Source organism: Botrytis deweyae (assembly GCF_014898535.1).
Source record: "Botrytis deweyae strain B1 chromosome Unknown BDEW_006, whole genome shotgun sequence".
Classification (NCBI taxonomy): Eukaryota; Fungi; Ascomycota; class Leotiomycetes; order Helotiales; family Sclerotiniaceae; genus Botrytis; species Botrytis deweyae.
The window spans coordinates 1,248,154-1,264,143 of NW_024066213.1; the positions used below are offsets into that span (position 1 = coordinate 1,248,154).

The window sequence follows — 15,990 nt, forward strand, 5'->3', positions numbered from 1 at the left end:
GCTCACTCACTTATACTTATACTTATAGGATATCTAGGTAGATATATAGGAGGTATCATCTCGCTTTCATCCATAATAGTTTTTGAATCTTTGAATCTTTGAATCTTTGAATCTTTCTTATTTTCCCATCTCTTCTGTCGAGGTGATTATATAGTCGGATATGTATAATCTATTGATACCTAGGTACCTATCTAAATGTACCTACTTCTATCGATATCTAGATACCCAGCTCTAACATATTCATATACACTCCACGAGTAAAACAATCTCAAGTCTATTTTATAAGATCTTCTATACCTATATATATATTACAGATTCTATATTAAAATATCAATTACATAAAGTACGAGTACCTACTCAGATTCAGATTTTCTAGTATCTATCTAATATCTAGATAGATAGGTAGATCTAGAGTTTGTTTTCTATCTTCTGTCTTCTATAGCAAACTAGGTAGTCACGCAGTCGCATAGTCGCATATACAGGGAAAAGAGAAAAGAGAAAAGAGTTTCGGTTTGTATGTAAGATCACAACTACCTACCTAACTGAATTACATCTTAAGAACTCAATTTCCATATAGGTATATACTCACATAGGTTAAAGAAAAGAAAAGAAACTTGTAAGAAATGATTGAATTTTCTTATTTGCTATATCTATATACTATCTTGTTATTATTTAATTATATATATCTATATATCTAGGTATATATATATTATAAGTACATTTCTACGCCTTACTTATAATTAATAAAATCCCAACTCTCTTTTTTTATAAGTCTATTATTTACAATCTCTAATCTCAAGTCTGTATTATAATATAATACCTAGGTAGGTAGGTATAATATAATATAACACAACATAACACAACAAACTCAGCCCCGATTTCAGCCCTGTGTATAGTACTACCTAGGTACTTACTACACTCCATCTCAAGACTACTAATACTAATACCAAAAGCATTACCAATATCCCAATCCCTCTTCATCTACAAACCATCCATCTAATGAATCTGTACCCCATACCCCGTATCCCATACCACTTACCCTCGTACTCTATCCTACATCGCATATCCTACATCACGTGTCCTACATCCCAAACTCATCTCATAACTAAACTATTACTCTGATTCCTAGACTTAGATTTAGATTTGGGATTAAAGTTAAGATTTGAGGTGAAATACTAAGTGAAATTTGGGATTGAAATAATAAATAAAATAATAATATAATAATATACTAGTCATCGAGTAAAGAAAATCCAGACTACGACTTCAAAGAATTTTTTTTTCTTATTAATTATTATAATAATTTTGAAATACTATAATACATTTATTATAAAATATAAAAGAATAATAAATCAGTATATCTAGAAAATAAAAATCGATAAAGTTGGGAGATTTAAATATGAATATCTAAATATCTAAATATTTAAAAATAAATAAATAAAGTATTTACTAATAGAGAATTAAAGTATATATTAATAATTCACGTGATATATTATATAAAATTCTCAGATTACGAATAATACTCGATCCTTTAGATTTATATAAGAACTTAATTATATCGAACTGAAATTTTCGATTAATTAAATCTAGTATAAAGAAGATTGATTCCGATATAAAAAATATATTCAACTTTTACTTTCTAACTAAAATTTATATCTGTTACGGGTATTGATACGATGTGGAATCGATATCGGGCCAACTATTAATCCAAAAGCGAGCAAAGAGTTTTCATATATATATATAACTTCAGAAAAGAGATTTCAAAGGAATTAATGAAAAGTCTTATTCTAATCCTATATTTATATTATATACTAGTTATCACCTTGCATTGATTTTAACAATTCTTTTTATTTAATCCTTTAGAGTAAGCCATTGATTAGTTTTTTTGGGAATAACTTCAAAAGCTTTAAAAACAATCCTTTCGAAAATCTTATTTAGATTGCGATACGTTTATAATATACTATCGGTATATAATCGATATCATTTAGATTAAAATAACTTTTATCTCATTAAATTGAATTGAAAAAAAGTTAAGAGAAGAAAATATTCTTATAATTCGAATTCTTTAAAAAATGTTTATGAGGTATTTTTCATAATATACCCTCGCAATATACTATTAATATCCTTTCAAAATAAATAATTGAATAAAAGAAAGAGAAAAGATGTATAAAAAAAAGAGAATCTTTTCTGCGAAACAATTGTAAATTCTACCCTACACCTACAAGATACTAATGATATATTCATTTCATATTATTATATTATCGAAAGCAATAATTACCTCAGGCGTTTTTCAATCCTAAAGGATTCGGCGAGAAGCTAGTAAAGCTCTACTATTTTATAAGATTCCTATCCCAAGAAGATAGGGTCTCTAATATAATGTTCTACAAAAGAAAAGAATCTAGCTAGCTATTTAAATTCCTATCAAGAAAACAAAGTCTTTATATAAATATTAGAGAAGAGTTTAGCTAATTATTCTGTAATCAATCAAAATTACTAATTAAAACTGGTTACAAACAGTTGATATTATATCGAATAGTTTATATATTAACCAAAAACAAAAATAATATATTGCTAGAATTGCTTTACTCTGATAGATAGACGCAAATCGAGTAGCTTGTATATTAGCTATAAACCCTATTGGATAGCTTACATTTAACTTGAAGCAAAATAGCTTTTGCTAGAGTTATTTGCTTAAAGTAAATACAAAGATAATATTTTCGATATCTTTCAGATTTCAAGAGTTCGAAAAGCTTTATCATTTTCAGATTTTTTAGATTTTTGAAAGCTTAATATAAATTAATAAAACTAATAAATTTAGAATTCTTTTAGATTTCAAGGAATTAATGGAAAGCTTGTAAAGCTTTGTTGTTTTCAGGATTTTCAAGTTTTTTCCGGATTTCTCAAACCTTCAGATTTTTTTCAGGATTTTCAAGTCTTTCAGGCCTTTTTCAGGATTTCGGGACTTTCAAGCTTCTTTTAGGATTTCGGGATTTTCAAGCCTTTTTCAGGATTTTGAATACTATATAGTATTGAAAATGCTATTAGTCTTTAATTTCATAGGTTTTATATATATTCGAGAATTTGTTGGGAAGTTAATGAAATTCTATTGATTTTGGGGATTTTTCAAAAATTTCAGGATTTTCAGATTTTGAGGGTATTAGCCCGATTAGCTCATAAAGTTTTATCGTTTTTCAGGATCTTCAGGATTTTCAGGAAATGGAATACAATTTATTAATAAACGACTATTAAATTCTAATTTTATATATTTTATATACTTTCGAAAATGAAAGCCGAAAAAGGGGGAAGCAAAACCCTATCAAATATAAATATCGAATACAATCCTTTCGAATATGAACTATTACTCTATCGAAAGTAAATCGACTTCCTTTTCGAATTTTCGAAATTTTCAAGGTTTTCAAGATTTTCAGGATTTTTAAGGTTTTCAAGGTTCGAATATGGATTGGATTCTATAGATTGGATTAGTTCTTGGCACTCTTGTACTACAATATAGCTCTTTTAAAGTTATGGAGGAGTTGAACCTCATAAAGTGAGGATGTAAGCACTGCAATATTAGCTTGTTGCTGTAGGAGTTAATGAGGTTGTGAAAAGAGGTTGATCTAGTAGCGATTGGCTGTCGAATAGCTTTAAAGCTTTTGAGGATAAAAGCCTAAGGAGAAGGGCTCTATTACAGGTATTGATACGATGTAGAATCGATATCAGGCCGATTATTAGTCCGGAAGCAAGCGAAGAGTTTTTATATATATATATAGCTTCAGGAAAGAGGTTTTGAAAAAATTAATGAAAAATCTTATTCTAATCCTACACCTATATTTTATACTAGTCGTCACCTTGTATTAATTCTAACAATATCTGATTTTAACTTCGAATTCTGAAAAAAATATTATATAATAATAATAATCAATTAAACTTATTTATTTAAAATATAACTTATTTATTCATTTAAATCTATTATTAAAATTTTATATCTAATTTGTAAAAACGTATTTGGTATTCTAGTTTTGATTGAGATTCTGATATTTTTATATAATATAAATTTCAAAAAAATTAATAAAAAAGTTTAGTGTATTTGAGATTCTGATATTTCTCAGTTTATTAGTATAGTCAGGTTTTTTTGTGATTGGAAAATGTAATCTTTCCTGGCGAGTCTGGGATGGGAATTTTGGGGTTGGGTGGGATGGGGATGGTGATGGGGATGGTGATTTGGATTGAGATTTTTCTTGTCTGATATGGTGATGGTGATGGTGATGGAGATGGGGGAGAGGGAGAAGGAGAAACGAGGATAAGAATCTTTTGGTGAGGATTGGGTATTTAGGTAGGTATACAGGTATAAAGGTATTTTGTAGATAATATATATATACCAATAATATAATAAACCCGATAACCAAGAGTAACAATCGAATCCGCAGAGATATTGATAATCTCCAGTCTACCTAGGTCTTACCTAGCTAATAACCAATCCCAACTAATTTCCATCCATCCATCCATTCATTCATTTATTCCTCCTCACCCATCCCCTATCCCCATCCCGCCTCTACGCACCTTTTTCTTCCTCTCAATCCCCATCCGAATCCGAAATGCGATATCGATATTCTGTTTTGAGAACTGTGGTGTCCGAGCCACGGGTAGAGATTTGTCGATATATATCTCGAAACGCGATTTTGGGGTGCGTGCGGTCAGATATTTTTGGGAGTCTGGGCGTGCGTTGCTAGGTGGATGGTATGGTTTGATGTTAGGGTTGGATGTTAAGGGATGTCAAGGGGAATGTCAAGGGGAATGTCAATGCTGATTATTTTGCCGGGGTGGAATTGGATGGGTTGAGATTGGATTGGGATGGATACGAAAGGGGGATTGGATTTATAGTACTCTGTAGTAGGTAGGTGGGTGTTCGCAGCTATATTGGATTGGTACACAAGCGATGCGATGTATTTTTTCTGTGTATGTGAATGGATTCAAGAGTGAAAGAATGGCAGAAAAGGGTTCTTTAAAGTAAAACTTAAGAAATGTATATTTTTGGTTTGAATTGGTTGAAAGACTTGACGTGTACTCTAACTTTAACTTGATCGATAAGTAACATCAAATAGGGAGTATGTGGTTAACTTTAGCAACAGATACCGAATATATTGGATTCGGTCGGTATTGAGTCTTTCAGCTTACCTACGAGCCTACTTGTATTGAATGAATAATAAAATCGAATCGTTCATCGGAGAATAAAATTGTATGATTTTCATGATTTTCGTGATTTTCGATCTTAGTCAATTACTAAGGTACCTAGGTAGTGATAACTCACAGATTTCACCTTCCTACGCTTATCAATAATCGAGCAAAGCGAGAAAAGCCTCCACGGCAGTGGCTCCCAGGGGGCCAGCGGAGCGTCATTGCTTGATGGAGATTATTGAAATGAATATTGGTCGGTAGATAGGTAGGTAGGTATTCAGAGTAGAGAATGGGAGAAGTCGTAAGCGGAGGGAGTGGTTGAAGAAACTGATAATGTTGAAAAGGGGTTAGAGTTCCGTTCGCCAGATAAGAATTTGCTTGGCTAACCTTAGGTATCCATGAAGAGATCTTTTTATATACTCGTTCATCCAATGAAATGGGTGATCGACACGGGAAGCTGCATGCGAATGAGGGGCAGATTGTGGATTTGAGTTATGAGGTTCATGAATTGAAGTTTGATATTGTTATTGTGTACTAGGATACCTAGGTAGCTGACGAGAATGAATTTTTCTTTATTGTCTATTGTAAGTGCAAAGTCGACTTTTCTTATCGTCATTTTGTTTTTACGAGATTTGAGCTGAGATTTAGGAGATGGTCATCGGAGGAATGATATCACGTGGGAAGAAAGAAGTACTAGGGAGATACTTGATAGGTACTAGACAAACTCTCTAGAGTCGATCAATGAAAACTTGATATACTGGTGTCCTTTTGGGTTTTGATAAGCCTTTTATTATTGGCTGAGGAAGCTGTGTGATTATGTCACCATTGAATGAATCTACCTAGTAGTACCTTTGGGGAAAATACTAGAGCCCTGATAAAAAAAAATGGATGTAAGTCTTACAAGAAGGGAAATATCACTAATTTTAGATTGAGAGTAACAGTCGGTGCCTACCTACCTTGAACACTCGACATTGGATGATATATTGGGTAGCATTTGATACCATTGATACAATTGATATTAGGTATTGAAAAAAGGTACCTGGGTATTGCTCCGTCGGTTACTGTGAGGTCTGATATTGTGCAACATCATACATATAAAATCTGTAAGTAACCATCCGTCGTACCACCTTAAGTGACCGTCCCTCTGGTAAATTTCCACATTTTCACTCACTTGCCCAGATATCACGATTAGTTTAATTAAGAGTAACATGAAGGAATTTTCTCTTCCCTTTTGCGTTCGTGCTTTCTTCGCTCTTCCCCTCCTTCCCTTTTTGGGTAAGAACTACCGATGGAGCGAGATGTATTAGTTACCCCACGGGCCTAGAAACATCCACTTTGAAAGTGACTACCCAGCTGGAGTGCCTCAATACTTCCAAGTCTTCAATTCATCTTATCCATCTTGTCCATCTTGTCCATCTTGTCCATCTTGTCCATCTTGTCCATCTTTTCTATCTTTTCCATCATTTTCGTACGCACTACCCTTACGCACTACCATATCTAGTCCTGCCACCAAAAAAATCATGGGAAAAAAATAACCTCTAGTCCGCTATGATCTTCCCACTATCTCTTTTTCCTACTAGTCATCAAAGCTACATGTCAACTAATGCAAGGTCCAGATGAAGCTGGATGAACCTAAACACTTCAGTCGATAATCCATCCAATCATTTCAAACTATCTTTCTATCATCCTTCTCTTTACCTCTCAATTCTCAAGGACCTGCTTGGAGTAGGGCGGAAGCCAAGGAGCTATACCATAAGAAGCTTATCCTTCGTTTCCCTTAATATAGCTCGGCCACAAAATATTTCTCCCCCTCCATATCTTTCAACCTCTATTTCTGTACTCTCTTCATTTCTCCTTTCTATCCATCTTCTACTTCTCTCAACCTTGATCACATTCGTTTCTGAAAGTAATCAGTTCAATTGCCTCACGATCATCATTACAACATTTCCTACCATATCATAATCTTGATATTGCACAAGTAATTCTTTTCATCTCTTGACACACAAGATGGATCAACAACCTACACTTAGAGGTCACGCACCTCAATCATCCATTGCCACAACACCAAGACCTGGAACACCTGAAAACATCAATCCATTCGGTGCTGATGACAGTATTCAACCTTCTCCAACCCAAGACAGAGTAGTCAATCCTTTCGCTTCCCCATTCGCTTCAAGACCTGGCTCTACTTTCGGTGCATCATCTTCGGTAGGAAGAACATATGGCACACGATATTTTCATTCCAGAAGAGTAAAGAAGGGAGAAGTTGATCAACCATGGAAAGCCACTAAAGACCCAAAGGAAAAATGGGTTACAATCATTCCAATCATTGGCATGCTCGTAGGGTTGGGAATTGCGGGATTTTTGATCTATGATGGAATAGCTTCTGTCACCCACCACAAATACTGTCCAGTTATGAGTGATGATTTCTCAAGTGGTACACTCAATACCGATATTTGGACTCAGGAAGCAGAAGTTGGTGGCTTTGGGTATGTGCTTCTTTCGAAATTTTGGCGATTATCTACTGACTCACACTTCACAGTAATGGAGAGTTTGAACAAACTACACTTGACGATGAAAATGTTTTCATCAAGGATGGAAAGCTCGTCATCAGACCTACATTACAAGATGCAAAACTCATTGAATCAAATACGGTTATCAACCTTACATCTGATGGAACATGTTCATCCGATGTCCTCACCAACTGTGTTTCAGTCACCAATACTACCGCCGGTACAATCATTCAACCTGTCAGATCTGGAAGAATCAATACCAAGAAAGGTGCAACTATCAAATATGGGCGTGTTGAAGTAACTGCCAAGTTACCCGCTGGTGATTGGTTGTGGCCCGCGATCTGGCTCTTGCCAGTTGAGAACACTTATGGAGCTTGGCCTGCATCTGGAGAAATTGACATTGTTGAAGCCCGAGGAAACAACCACACCTATGCACAAGGAGGAAATAACATCATCTCATCTACTCTTCATTGGGGACCCGATTCTGCTAATGATGGTTACTGGAGAACAAATGTCAAGCGTACTGCACTCCATACTACTTACTCTGATGGATTCCATACATTTGGCCTTGAATGGTCTGAGAAGTACCTTTACACCTACATCGACTCTAAGCTACTTCAAGTACTTTACAATACCTTCAGTGAACCACTCTGGCAACGTGGTGATTTCCCCGATTCCAACAGCAATGGAACTAGAATTACAGATGTTTGGTCTCAAACCGGTCGTCACAACACACCTTTCGATCAGAGATTCTATCTCATTCTTAATGTTGCAGTTGGTGGGACCAATGGATGGTTTGCTGATGGCAAGAGTGGAAAGCCTTGGATTGATGCTTCTGCTACTGCCAAGAATGATTTCTGGAATGCGAGAGATACTTGGTATCCTACCTGGACTGCCAATAATAATCAAGGCCAAATGGAGGTTAGCAAAGTACAGATGTGGCAACAATGTGATGGAACTGAGGACCTTTAAGTGTTCTTTTTTTTCTTCAGGGGAGGAGGAGGAAGGTTAATTGTTGTAATAAATTGTTGTACAATATAGCTGGCGTCAGGTTGGGGATATATATCGTCTTGATTGATAGGGTCAGATCGTCAAAGAGATCGGGTAGGATTTTATTTAATCATGTTATTTCTTTCTCCTTGAAATCTCTTTCACTACCTAGGTGGGTAGAAGTAGATTAATAGCTATGTTTATCATTAGTTAGTTAATCAAATTTATAAATTGAATTATTCAATTCGTTTAGATGGTTAATGTGTGTGTGCATGATTTTTTAGTATATATGGTTAAAATTAAGCTTGAGGTGAGACAAATTAGGTTAGGGAGGTGAGATGAGGAGGTGAGATAAGGGGTATTTGAGGAGTGTTGGGTTGGTTGGTTGGTTGGTTGATCGTAAGGTGGGTATATGTATTATGTATGATATATATATGTAGGTAGGTATGTGTATTTGTTACATAGAGGATGGATAGGGATGGATAGGGATGCAATGAGGGTAATGAGAGATGGATAGGGATGAGATGAGGGTATTGAGAGATGGATAGGGATGTGATGAGGGTATTGAGAGATGAGATGAGGGATTGGGAGATGAGTTGAGGGATTTTGTGTATAGATGGGTAGGTAGGTTGGTAGATAGGTTGGTAGGTGGTAGATAGGTAGGTAGGTAGGTAGGTAGGTAGGTAGGTAGTAGGTAAATGAGTGGGTAAATGGATGAATGGGTGGGGAGAGATATTATAGGGTTATGGGGTTATAGGGTTATGAGATTATGTTTTTGAGGGGAAGAGGGAAGGAATTTCGAGAAATAGGTTGGGAGAAAACTTTTTTTTTTTTTTTTTGTGAATAGATGGATATAACCTCATGTACCTAGGTATCTTACATGTCAAGTTCATCTTGTATGAATATGAAAAAGATGAATGAGGGAAGGAGATAAGGAAAGCAAGTCATGTATGTCAAGGTACTTGAAAAATTATTTGCGGGATTAGTCGCGAGTAAATGGGTATATGTAGGTAGGTAGTAATATGAGGACCTCGGGAGTGTGCATATGCAAAAAGACTACGATTTTTTAATTCAGGAGCAAAGAGGATTTTCAGAGTGAATATTTTGATTTTTAAGCAAAGATGCGAAACTCCCGAGGTCTCCAGAGGATGGATGGATTTTCAATTTCCCAATCTCAAAACGCGACTTTCCCCGTCTTAACACTGAGTGGTCGATGAGATGCTAGCAGAACATGTTTTACCAAATCGATAAGATACTCATCCGTTCCTGGAGGTGTCTGTCAGAGAAGTTTTTAATCGTTCGCTCTGTGGATTATCTTACCTGGAGCACCTAAGAGCACCAAGCCAACTGGTTGATATTCTTTTGCTCCCGTCACTTTCGAATCGTAGAGTGATTGTCCCACTATAGGTTTGCGTTAGAATAGCTCAAACATCTTGAATATCAGGGTGGGAGAATACCAGGAATTGAGACTGCCGGTCCTCCACCAAGTGATGAGAATACAGTAATCGGAACGTTGAATCCTTGCCACGGCGCGCCGGATTCTTCAACAGAACTACTTCAAAATTAGTTCGAGAGTGTCAGCGACTGGGAAATTCAGAACTGACCCAAAATACCCATCACGATAAGGGACATCTGGTAGGGCGCAAGGCAGTAGCATGACTCCACCATCATTGAAGAGATGCGCTTTCATGAAATTAGAAAAAAGTTCTTTCTCTTTCAATGCTGTAGTGAGTTGATCTTGTGTCAGTTTTGCACCGAGATCCCTATTGGTTTGTTAGCATAGATGTTGATACCTCGGAAAGAACGAAATACCATTTGTAACGGAGTAATGGCTCTGCATACGGCTCTGTGCCAAATTTCTTCATATAATCTTCTCGGAATGAGATGGTATTGTTGTAGTGTCCGTAGAGTTGGATATGTGCCAATGTCTAGACACTGCAATTAGAGAGAAAATACAGGATATCGTTTGGTACTAAAGTCTACTTACAGTTTGGAATGTCTCCGCGAAAGTCTTTTCAGACGAGTCTTTTGGTGCATGCGACTTCCACAGCTCATCCATGGTGGTGGTCTTACGCTGAAGCTGGGTGGCCTTCTCGAAATCTTGTATGAAATCTTCCATGACCTTTTTCATTTCCGGAGCCAAGCCCTCGTATCTTTCCGACAGGATTGTCAATTTCTTGGGCATCTGTGGAAGTACGTCTGTCTCAGCGGAAATTTCAAATTCTATAGGGTACATATTACCACAGAGGAAGATTTTGGATCGGAATCATCAGATGCTCCGAGCCATAACTTCGTGGCAGCACGGAAATCTGATATATCCCGACTGAAAATGCCAGGTGTATCAAGATGTCTATATTATTAGTTTAAAACTCCCTGGTACTAAAAGTAGATGACTTACGATGAAACCGGAACAAGTCCCTCGCAGGAGATACGACCATGAGTGGGCCTGATGCCAAAGAGTCCATTGTCCGCTGCGGGGCTGACCATACTTCCGAGTGCTATCATATATGTCAGTCGGGAACTATCTCCATGGAGTCTCATACTCACAGTCTGAGCCAATAGTAAAGTCCAACCATTCATATCCAGCAAGTGCAGCTCCACTTCCGGCACTGCTACATGAAGTATCTAGATAACCACACCCCCGTGGATTGAATGGTGCTTGATAATCTACCCAATCTCTTGGGCCCATTCCAGATGAAAAAGGGGTTGTCTTGACTTTTCCGATGATTACAGCTCCTTTATCGATTAGTTTCTGTATTGATGGAGCCGTGGTGCTTGATACATCTCGAAGGGCTTCGTATGCTTTGCTGCAGACAGCAGTTTTGACACCTTCGAGGTCAATAATGTCTTTTACTGCTATGCGTTTACCTAAGAGTGGTTGAAGATGAGAAGGGGAAGAGTAAAGTCGAGATGGAACTGGAACGTAACTCAAAGGTGTTCTTTGGTAGCTGGTGAACACCATTAGTAGGTATTGACAGTTAAATGTTAGGAATGTTAGGTATATCATCATACCGATTGCTACCGGGAGCAGTTGGTATAACGCCACAAACGAATGCACCGAGGGGGTCTGGGTACAATTTATAAATTCTATAAATTTTTGAGCCACTCAAAATATAAGGACCCTCAGGTAGAAAACCTTCATATTCGAAAGATCTCAATGTGAGGATTTGTGATTGACCAGAATTGGCTATGAGGCGTAACACTCCTGGAGACTCTTGCGCCAAAACATTACGAGCAAAGATTTCACACCATACATCGTCTTTTCTAGAAAATTCTTTCCATTTAGAATCCAACCATGATTGGGTGATTTGATCATTATCCACATCGACAGAAAGAATGGTTAGCGGCACCTGGCCTTCAGTAGTTTCAACATTAATGTTCGTGGACACGCCATGTCCGAGGAGGTATGAATTTGTGCCGATTTTGACTATTGAAGGATGGATCACAGAAGAATCCATTATTGTAAAATCGAGGTTGTTGAATGGACTTCACCGGAATTGTGGTGGAGATATCTTCCTGTAGACGGTTCAATGCCACGGCTGTATCGTTACCACTGACTGGCTCTGTATCAGACAATTCAATTTGAGGACTTCCTTGATCCACTGGGCTCAATAGATTGGTTCAATAATTCAACAGCGACGATGGAGAATAAAAGCAAAATAAGATGATGTACTAGGTAGTCACACGTCTTATCGGTGATTGAGAAAGGAAGCAAGTGCGGGGTGAGATAGATACATGCATAGATGCCTTTGGCCATTGATTTCTGACGAAAATGTGACTCACATCAACAGTCTCTCATAAGCAGAGTGATATGCGTATATGAAGTATTTGATACTCTCATTTCTGGCCTCCGAAAACATGGAAGATCAGCAAATCCAAAATATGTCGAATGATGTCCCAACAATCTACAACCCCACCTCCTCATTGGGCATGACAATCACATAACTTCACCACGCCACTTCTGATGCCCGCCCATTAGCTCTTACTATAAGGAATGAATCTCAGAATAAATCTTTTGGCGGAGTCGTGGATCCAGATTTATTTATTGAAGACTAAACCCAACAACTTGAGGCATGGAAGATATCAACAGCTGCGGGGGAAAATGTTTGGCTTGTGGTTATTCTTAACGACGGTGGGGAATTGTCAAGAACTAATGGTTTGGAAGATTTGAGAATTTATGATGGTATTTTGATGGGTATAATGGGCTTTAATTCTTTCCCGATGAAGAAATTCAAAATCCTACAGTTGAAAATATTCTCATTCGTGATACTGGAGTGTTCATTAACTACCGATTCGCGAGAAAGGGGTATGCTAAAGAAACTTTATGTGCCGTTATTGAGTACGGATTCGATGAATTAGCTTGTGGAAAGATTACATTTGATACTTATGCAATCAATGCGCCATCTCAAAATCGGATGAAAGCAGTGATTTGGAAGATGTTATGGTTCTGAGAAGGATTGGTGATGGTCCTCCAGATGAGGAGGGGCACCATGAATTTGGTATACAGAAATGGACTGTTGCGAAGAAGGATATGATTTGCGATGGGATGTGGCATTCATAGCTCGTAGGGATTCTTCATGAAGAGCTTCGAACTTCTTTCAAATGCTTGCTACGCAAAATGAGCTCAGCATTTCAAAGTAATTCCTAATTTTTGGCTGCCGTTTCGATATCTTCCCGTGACACATTTTGCTCTACTTCATGGACACTGCTGCATATACTGGATCATCTCTACTATACTCTGAAAAGAAAGCCGCATAGTTCCTCAAGACCTTTCATTGTCTAACTGAAGTCCGGTTCATCGTGAACCCTATCCCACTGAGCTAGTTTGGCAAATAGTTGGACATCAAATCAAAATCTAGAGACATGATCACAATTCACTATTTTGCAAGTTCATCAACAGGAAAATGTAATTCAATACGTCCATTGATCATTCTAGATAGAAATTCGGGAATATTATAGCTGCATACCCCGTCCGGACTTATCACCACCTAATCCAAAACTCTCTGTCTCTAACGTGCGACAGGAGTGTTTCCTCCAGCAATTCAATTCATGATTCATTCTACATTCATCTCTTTGCCTGTCCAAACACATACATGGACTTTGGTGCTTTTGTAACAAGGAATTTCCTCTGATACATGTTAATGGTTGAATTGCGTGATTGGAAAAGCTTGACTTACCTTGGGCTTTTTGTCCTTGTAAAGTTGATCCCGATCCTTCACAGTCAGATTGTCACGAGGCTTGGAATAGCGGCAATGTAATTCATACTCTGTCTTGAAACTGCAATGAAGATAAAGAGTTTGCAGGTATTCCGTATTCGTGAATTCTTTAAGCCCAGAGAAAGGTTCCGTAAGAAGTTGGTCGGGACGAGCGCCTAATGCAACGGACAGATTTCGTATTTTCATCATGGCCGTAGTCATATCGCCTCCCTTTGCAAACTCATATTGTTCAGAGGTGAAGGAGGGGACACGACCAAGTAATACGAATGCCGCTTCCATGCCTTGAATTTCTAAAACATCTCGCCGTAGGTCAAAATAGACTGGCTGACCACGAATTGGGTCAGTGAAGATGACAGTGTAGAAGCGCAATGCATATGCTCTCGACTCGTGGTTGATGTGAAGTAGCACAGGAACAGTGACACCCTTGCATCTGGCTACTTGGGTGGAATGATATTCATACAGGTTCGAAGGCAGGTATACAGATATTGCTCTTCTAGCGAGGTTCTCCCAATTTCCAAGGCTGGAGTTATAAATTTCGATCACACGCGGGGCTGGTTTGCAGAGCTTATAGATCATTTTTCGAACGTCATCTGGAAGAATGTTGAGGACGTTTTCACCAGGAGCATCCCGAGACCTACGTCTCTCGTTGCGAATTGGGATAGTCGCTTTGGTTGCTGGCGCATAGAAGCCAGCCTCGGGAGATTTAGGATTTCTGCGGGTCATGGTGAGAGTTCTGTTCAAGTTAGGGCTACTGGAAGAGAAAGAGGGTTCAGATGGACTTACAGATCTACGGTATAACTAGAAGCTTTTATTGGGTTACTTGTTGTGTCAAGCTTATTTTTGAAAGTTCTACACATATTAGTGTAAGTAGAAAACACAATCATGAAGAAAATGCAACTTGCCTTGTAAATTGTTGCCACAATGACGAAAGGTAAGAAGACAGGAAGCAGATATTCCAGGAGGTAAATATGATTGTAATCAAATGATACCCCGAACAGTATGTGATAACAAAACTCTAGTAAACGGATGAGCAAATAAACTTGATAAAGATTTTGAAAGAAGTTTTGTTATGGTCCTTGAAAATATTTTGGATTTAACATAAATAGGATGTACAGAGTCGAGACGAAATGATTTATAGACATCAAAGGCTTGAAGGAACTTACTAGATCACCTAAGAACGACGCGATTCCTAATCAGTACAAATTTGTTGATATTTGTTCTCTAACCCTAAAATAAACCGGGCGCTGTAGTAATGAATAGACATGTGAGTGGACCAAGGGTTTACCCATAGAATCTCGTAGAGTTTTTGCATCATGAAGACCTCTCCAATCAGTCTCTTGGATGGACACTAACATTTCATAAATAAACAATATTCTTCAACAAAATTGTTAAGAAAGAAGAGTGAATTTCGAAGATAGATAGTTACTTCCAAGTTCATTAACAAAATCCGTAAATGTCGGCTCACTTTAAATGATATGATGATTTATGATTGTGGTACATGAATTTTGTTCATTTCAAAGTGATTTGACCTAGAAGCTGTATAAATATATAGTAATTGAGTCTTAATCATCCTAGCAAACGCACTATGTCGCATCACCCGTCATATTGGAAACTTCCCTAGGTGACAATAGAATTTGTAAGAGTTGCTTCTGACTTCAGAGTTTTGATATGTTGGTAAAGCAGAATACCAAGTGTCCCATTTGGAAATGGTCATTTTTCTTTTCAGGAAAATCACGCAGGGTCTATACCCGGAAATGACCAAAGGGTCTTTAATAAATAGGCTCACAGTGTGCCAGCCAGGAGTATTTGGCTTAAGAACACAGTCAAACACCTCGAGAAATTGTGTTCTCCCTGAAGATTACACTCCCTTGAAAAGTTGTAAAGCTGTATCCAATCTGGCTGCCTGTGCTATCAGAACTCTTGGGTAAGAGAGAATGCTGTTGATGAGTCGATACTGTATTTAGGCATGTGCAGGTTTCGTGACGACATCGAGAAGATCATGATAGGAGTATGATGGCCATCAAGTTCTGAATGATAAGCAATACAGAAGAAGGAGATTTGTGATATACCTGCTGGTATTTGAACGAGCAATCCACTTC

General features: G+C 37.5%; 3 protein-coding genes across 3 annotated transcripts; 1 reads left to right on the forward strand and 2 right to left on the reverse strand.

Moving 5' to 3' along the window:
• Window positions 1-7,179: 7,179 nt before the first annotated feature.
• EAE98_003585 (uncharacterized protein) lies at window positions 7,180-8,657 on the forward strand (the record flags this gene model as incomplete). The annotated part of the gene is made up of 2 exons (XM_038951205.1): window positions 7,180-7,661; window positions 7,715-8,657. 2 exons carry the CDS (start codon window positions 7,180-7,182, stop codon window positions 8,655-8,657), a joined length of 1,425 nt encoding a protein of 474 aa, XP_038812669.1.
• Window positions 8,658-9,634: 977 nt separating this feature from the next.
• On the reverse strand, window positions 9,635-12,319 carry EAE98_003586 (uncharacterized protein). The gene is made up of 10 exons (XM_038951206.1): window positions 11,688-12,319; window positions 11,223-11,623; window positions 11,074-11,173; window positions 10,917-11,025; window positions 10,663-10,860; window positions 10,488-10,603; window positions 10,280-10,438; window positions 10,133-10,227; window positions 9,996-10,076; window positions 9,635-9,941 (listed from the first exon to the last, which is right to left on the reverse strand). Exons 1-10 carry the CDS (start codon window positions 12,131-12,133, stop codon window positions 9,850-9,852), a joined length of 1,797 nt encoding a protein of 598 aa, XP_038812670.1. The 5' UTR covers window positions 12,134-12,319; the 3' UTR covers window positions 9,635-9,849.
• A 1,421-nt stretch (window positions 12,320-13,740) lies between these two features.
• On the reverse strand, window positions 13,741-14,614 carry EAE98_003587 (uncharacterized protein; the record flags this gene model as incomplete). The annotated part of the gene is made up of 2 exons (XM_038951207.1): window positions 13,741-13,803; window positions 13,853-14,614. The coding sequence occupies 2 exons, from the start codon at window positions 14,612-14,614 to the stop codon at window positions 13,741-13,743; spliced, it is 825 nt and encodes a 274-aa protein (XP_038812671.1).
• Window positions 14,615-15,990: the final 1,376 nt, after the last annotated feature.

Coding starts and splice junctions, on each gene's coding strand:
- EAE98_003586 (XM_038951206.1), bottom strand. CDS start 12,133: ATGGATTCTTCTGTGATCCATCCTTCAATAGTCAAAATCGGCACAAAT. Junction 10,861..10,916: donor ATCCAAAATCTTCCTCTGTG/GTAATATGTACC, acceptor GTACTTCCACAG/ATGCCCAAGAAATTGACAAT. Junction 9,942..9,995: donor GGTGCTCTTAGGTGCTCCAG/GTAAGATAATCC, acceptor AGACACCTCCAG/GAACGGATGAGTATCTTATC.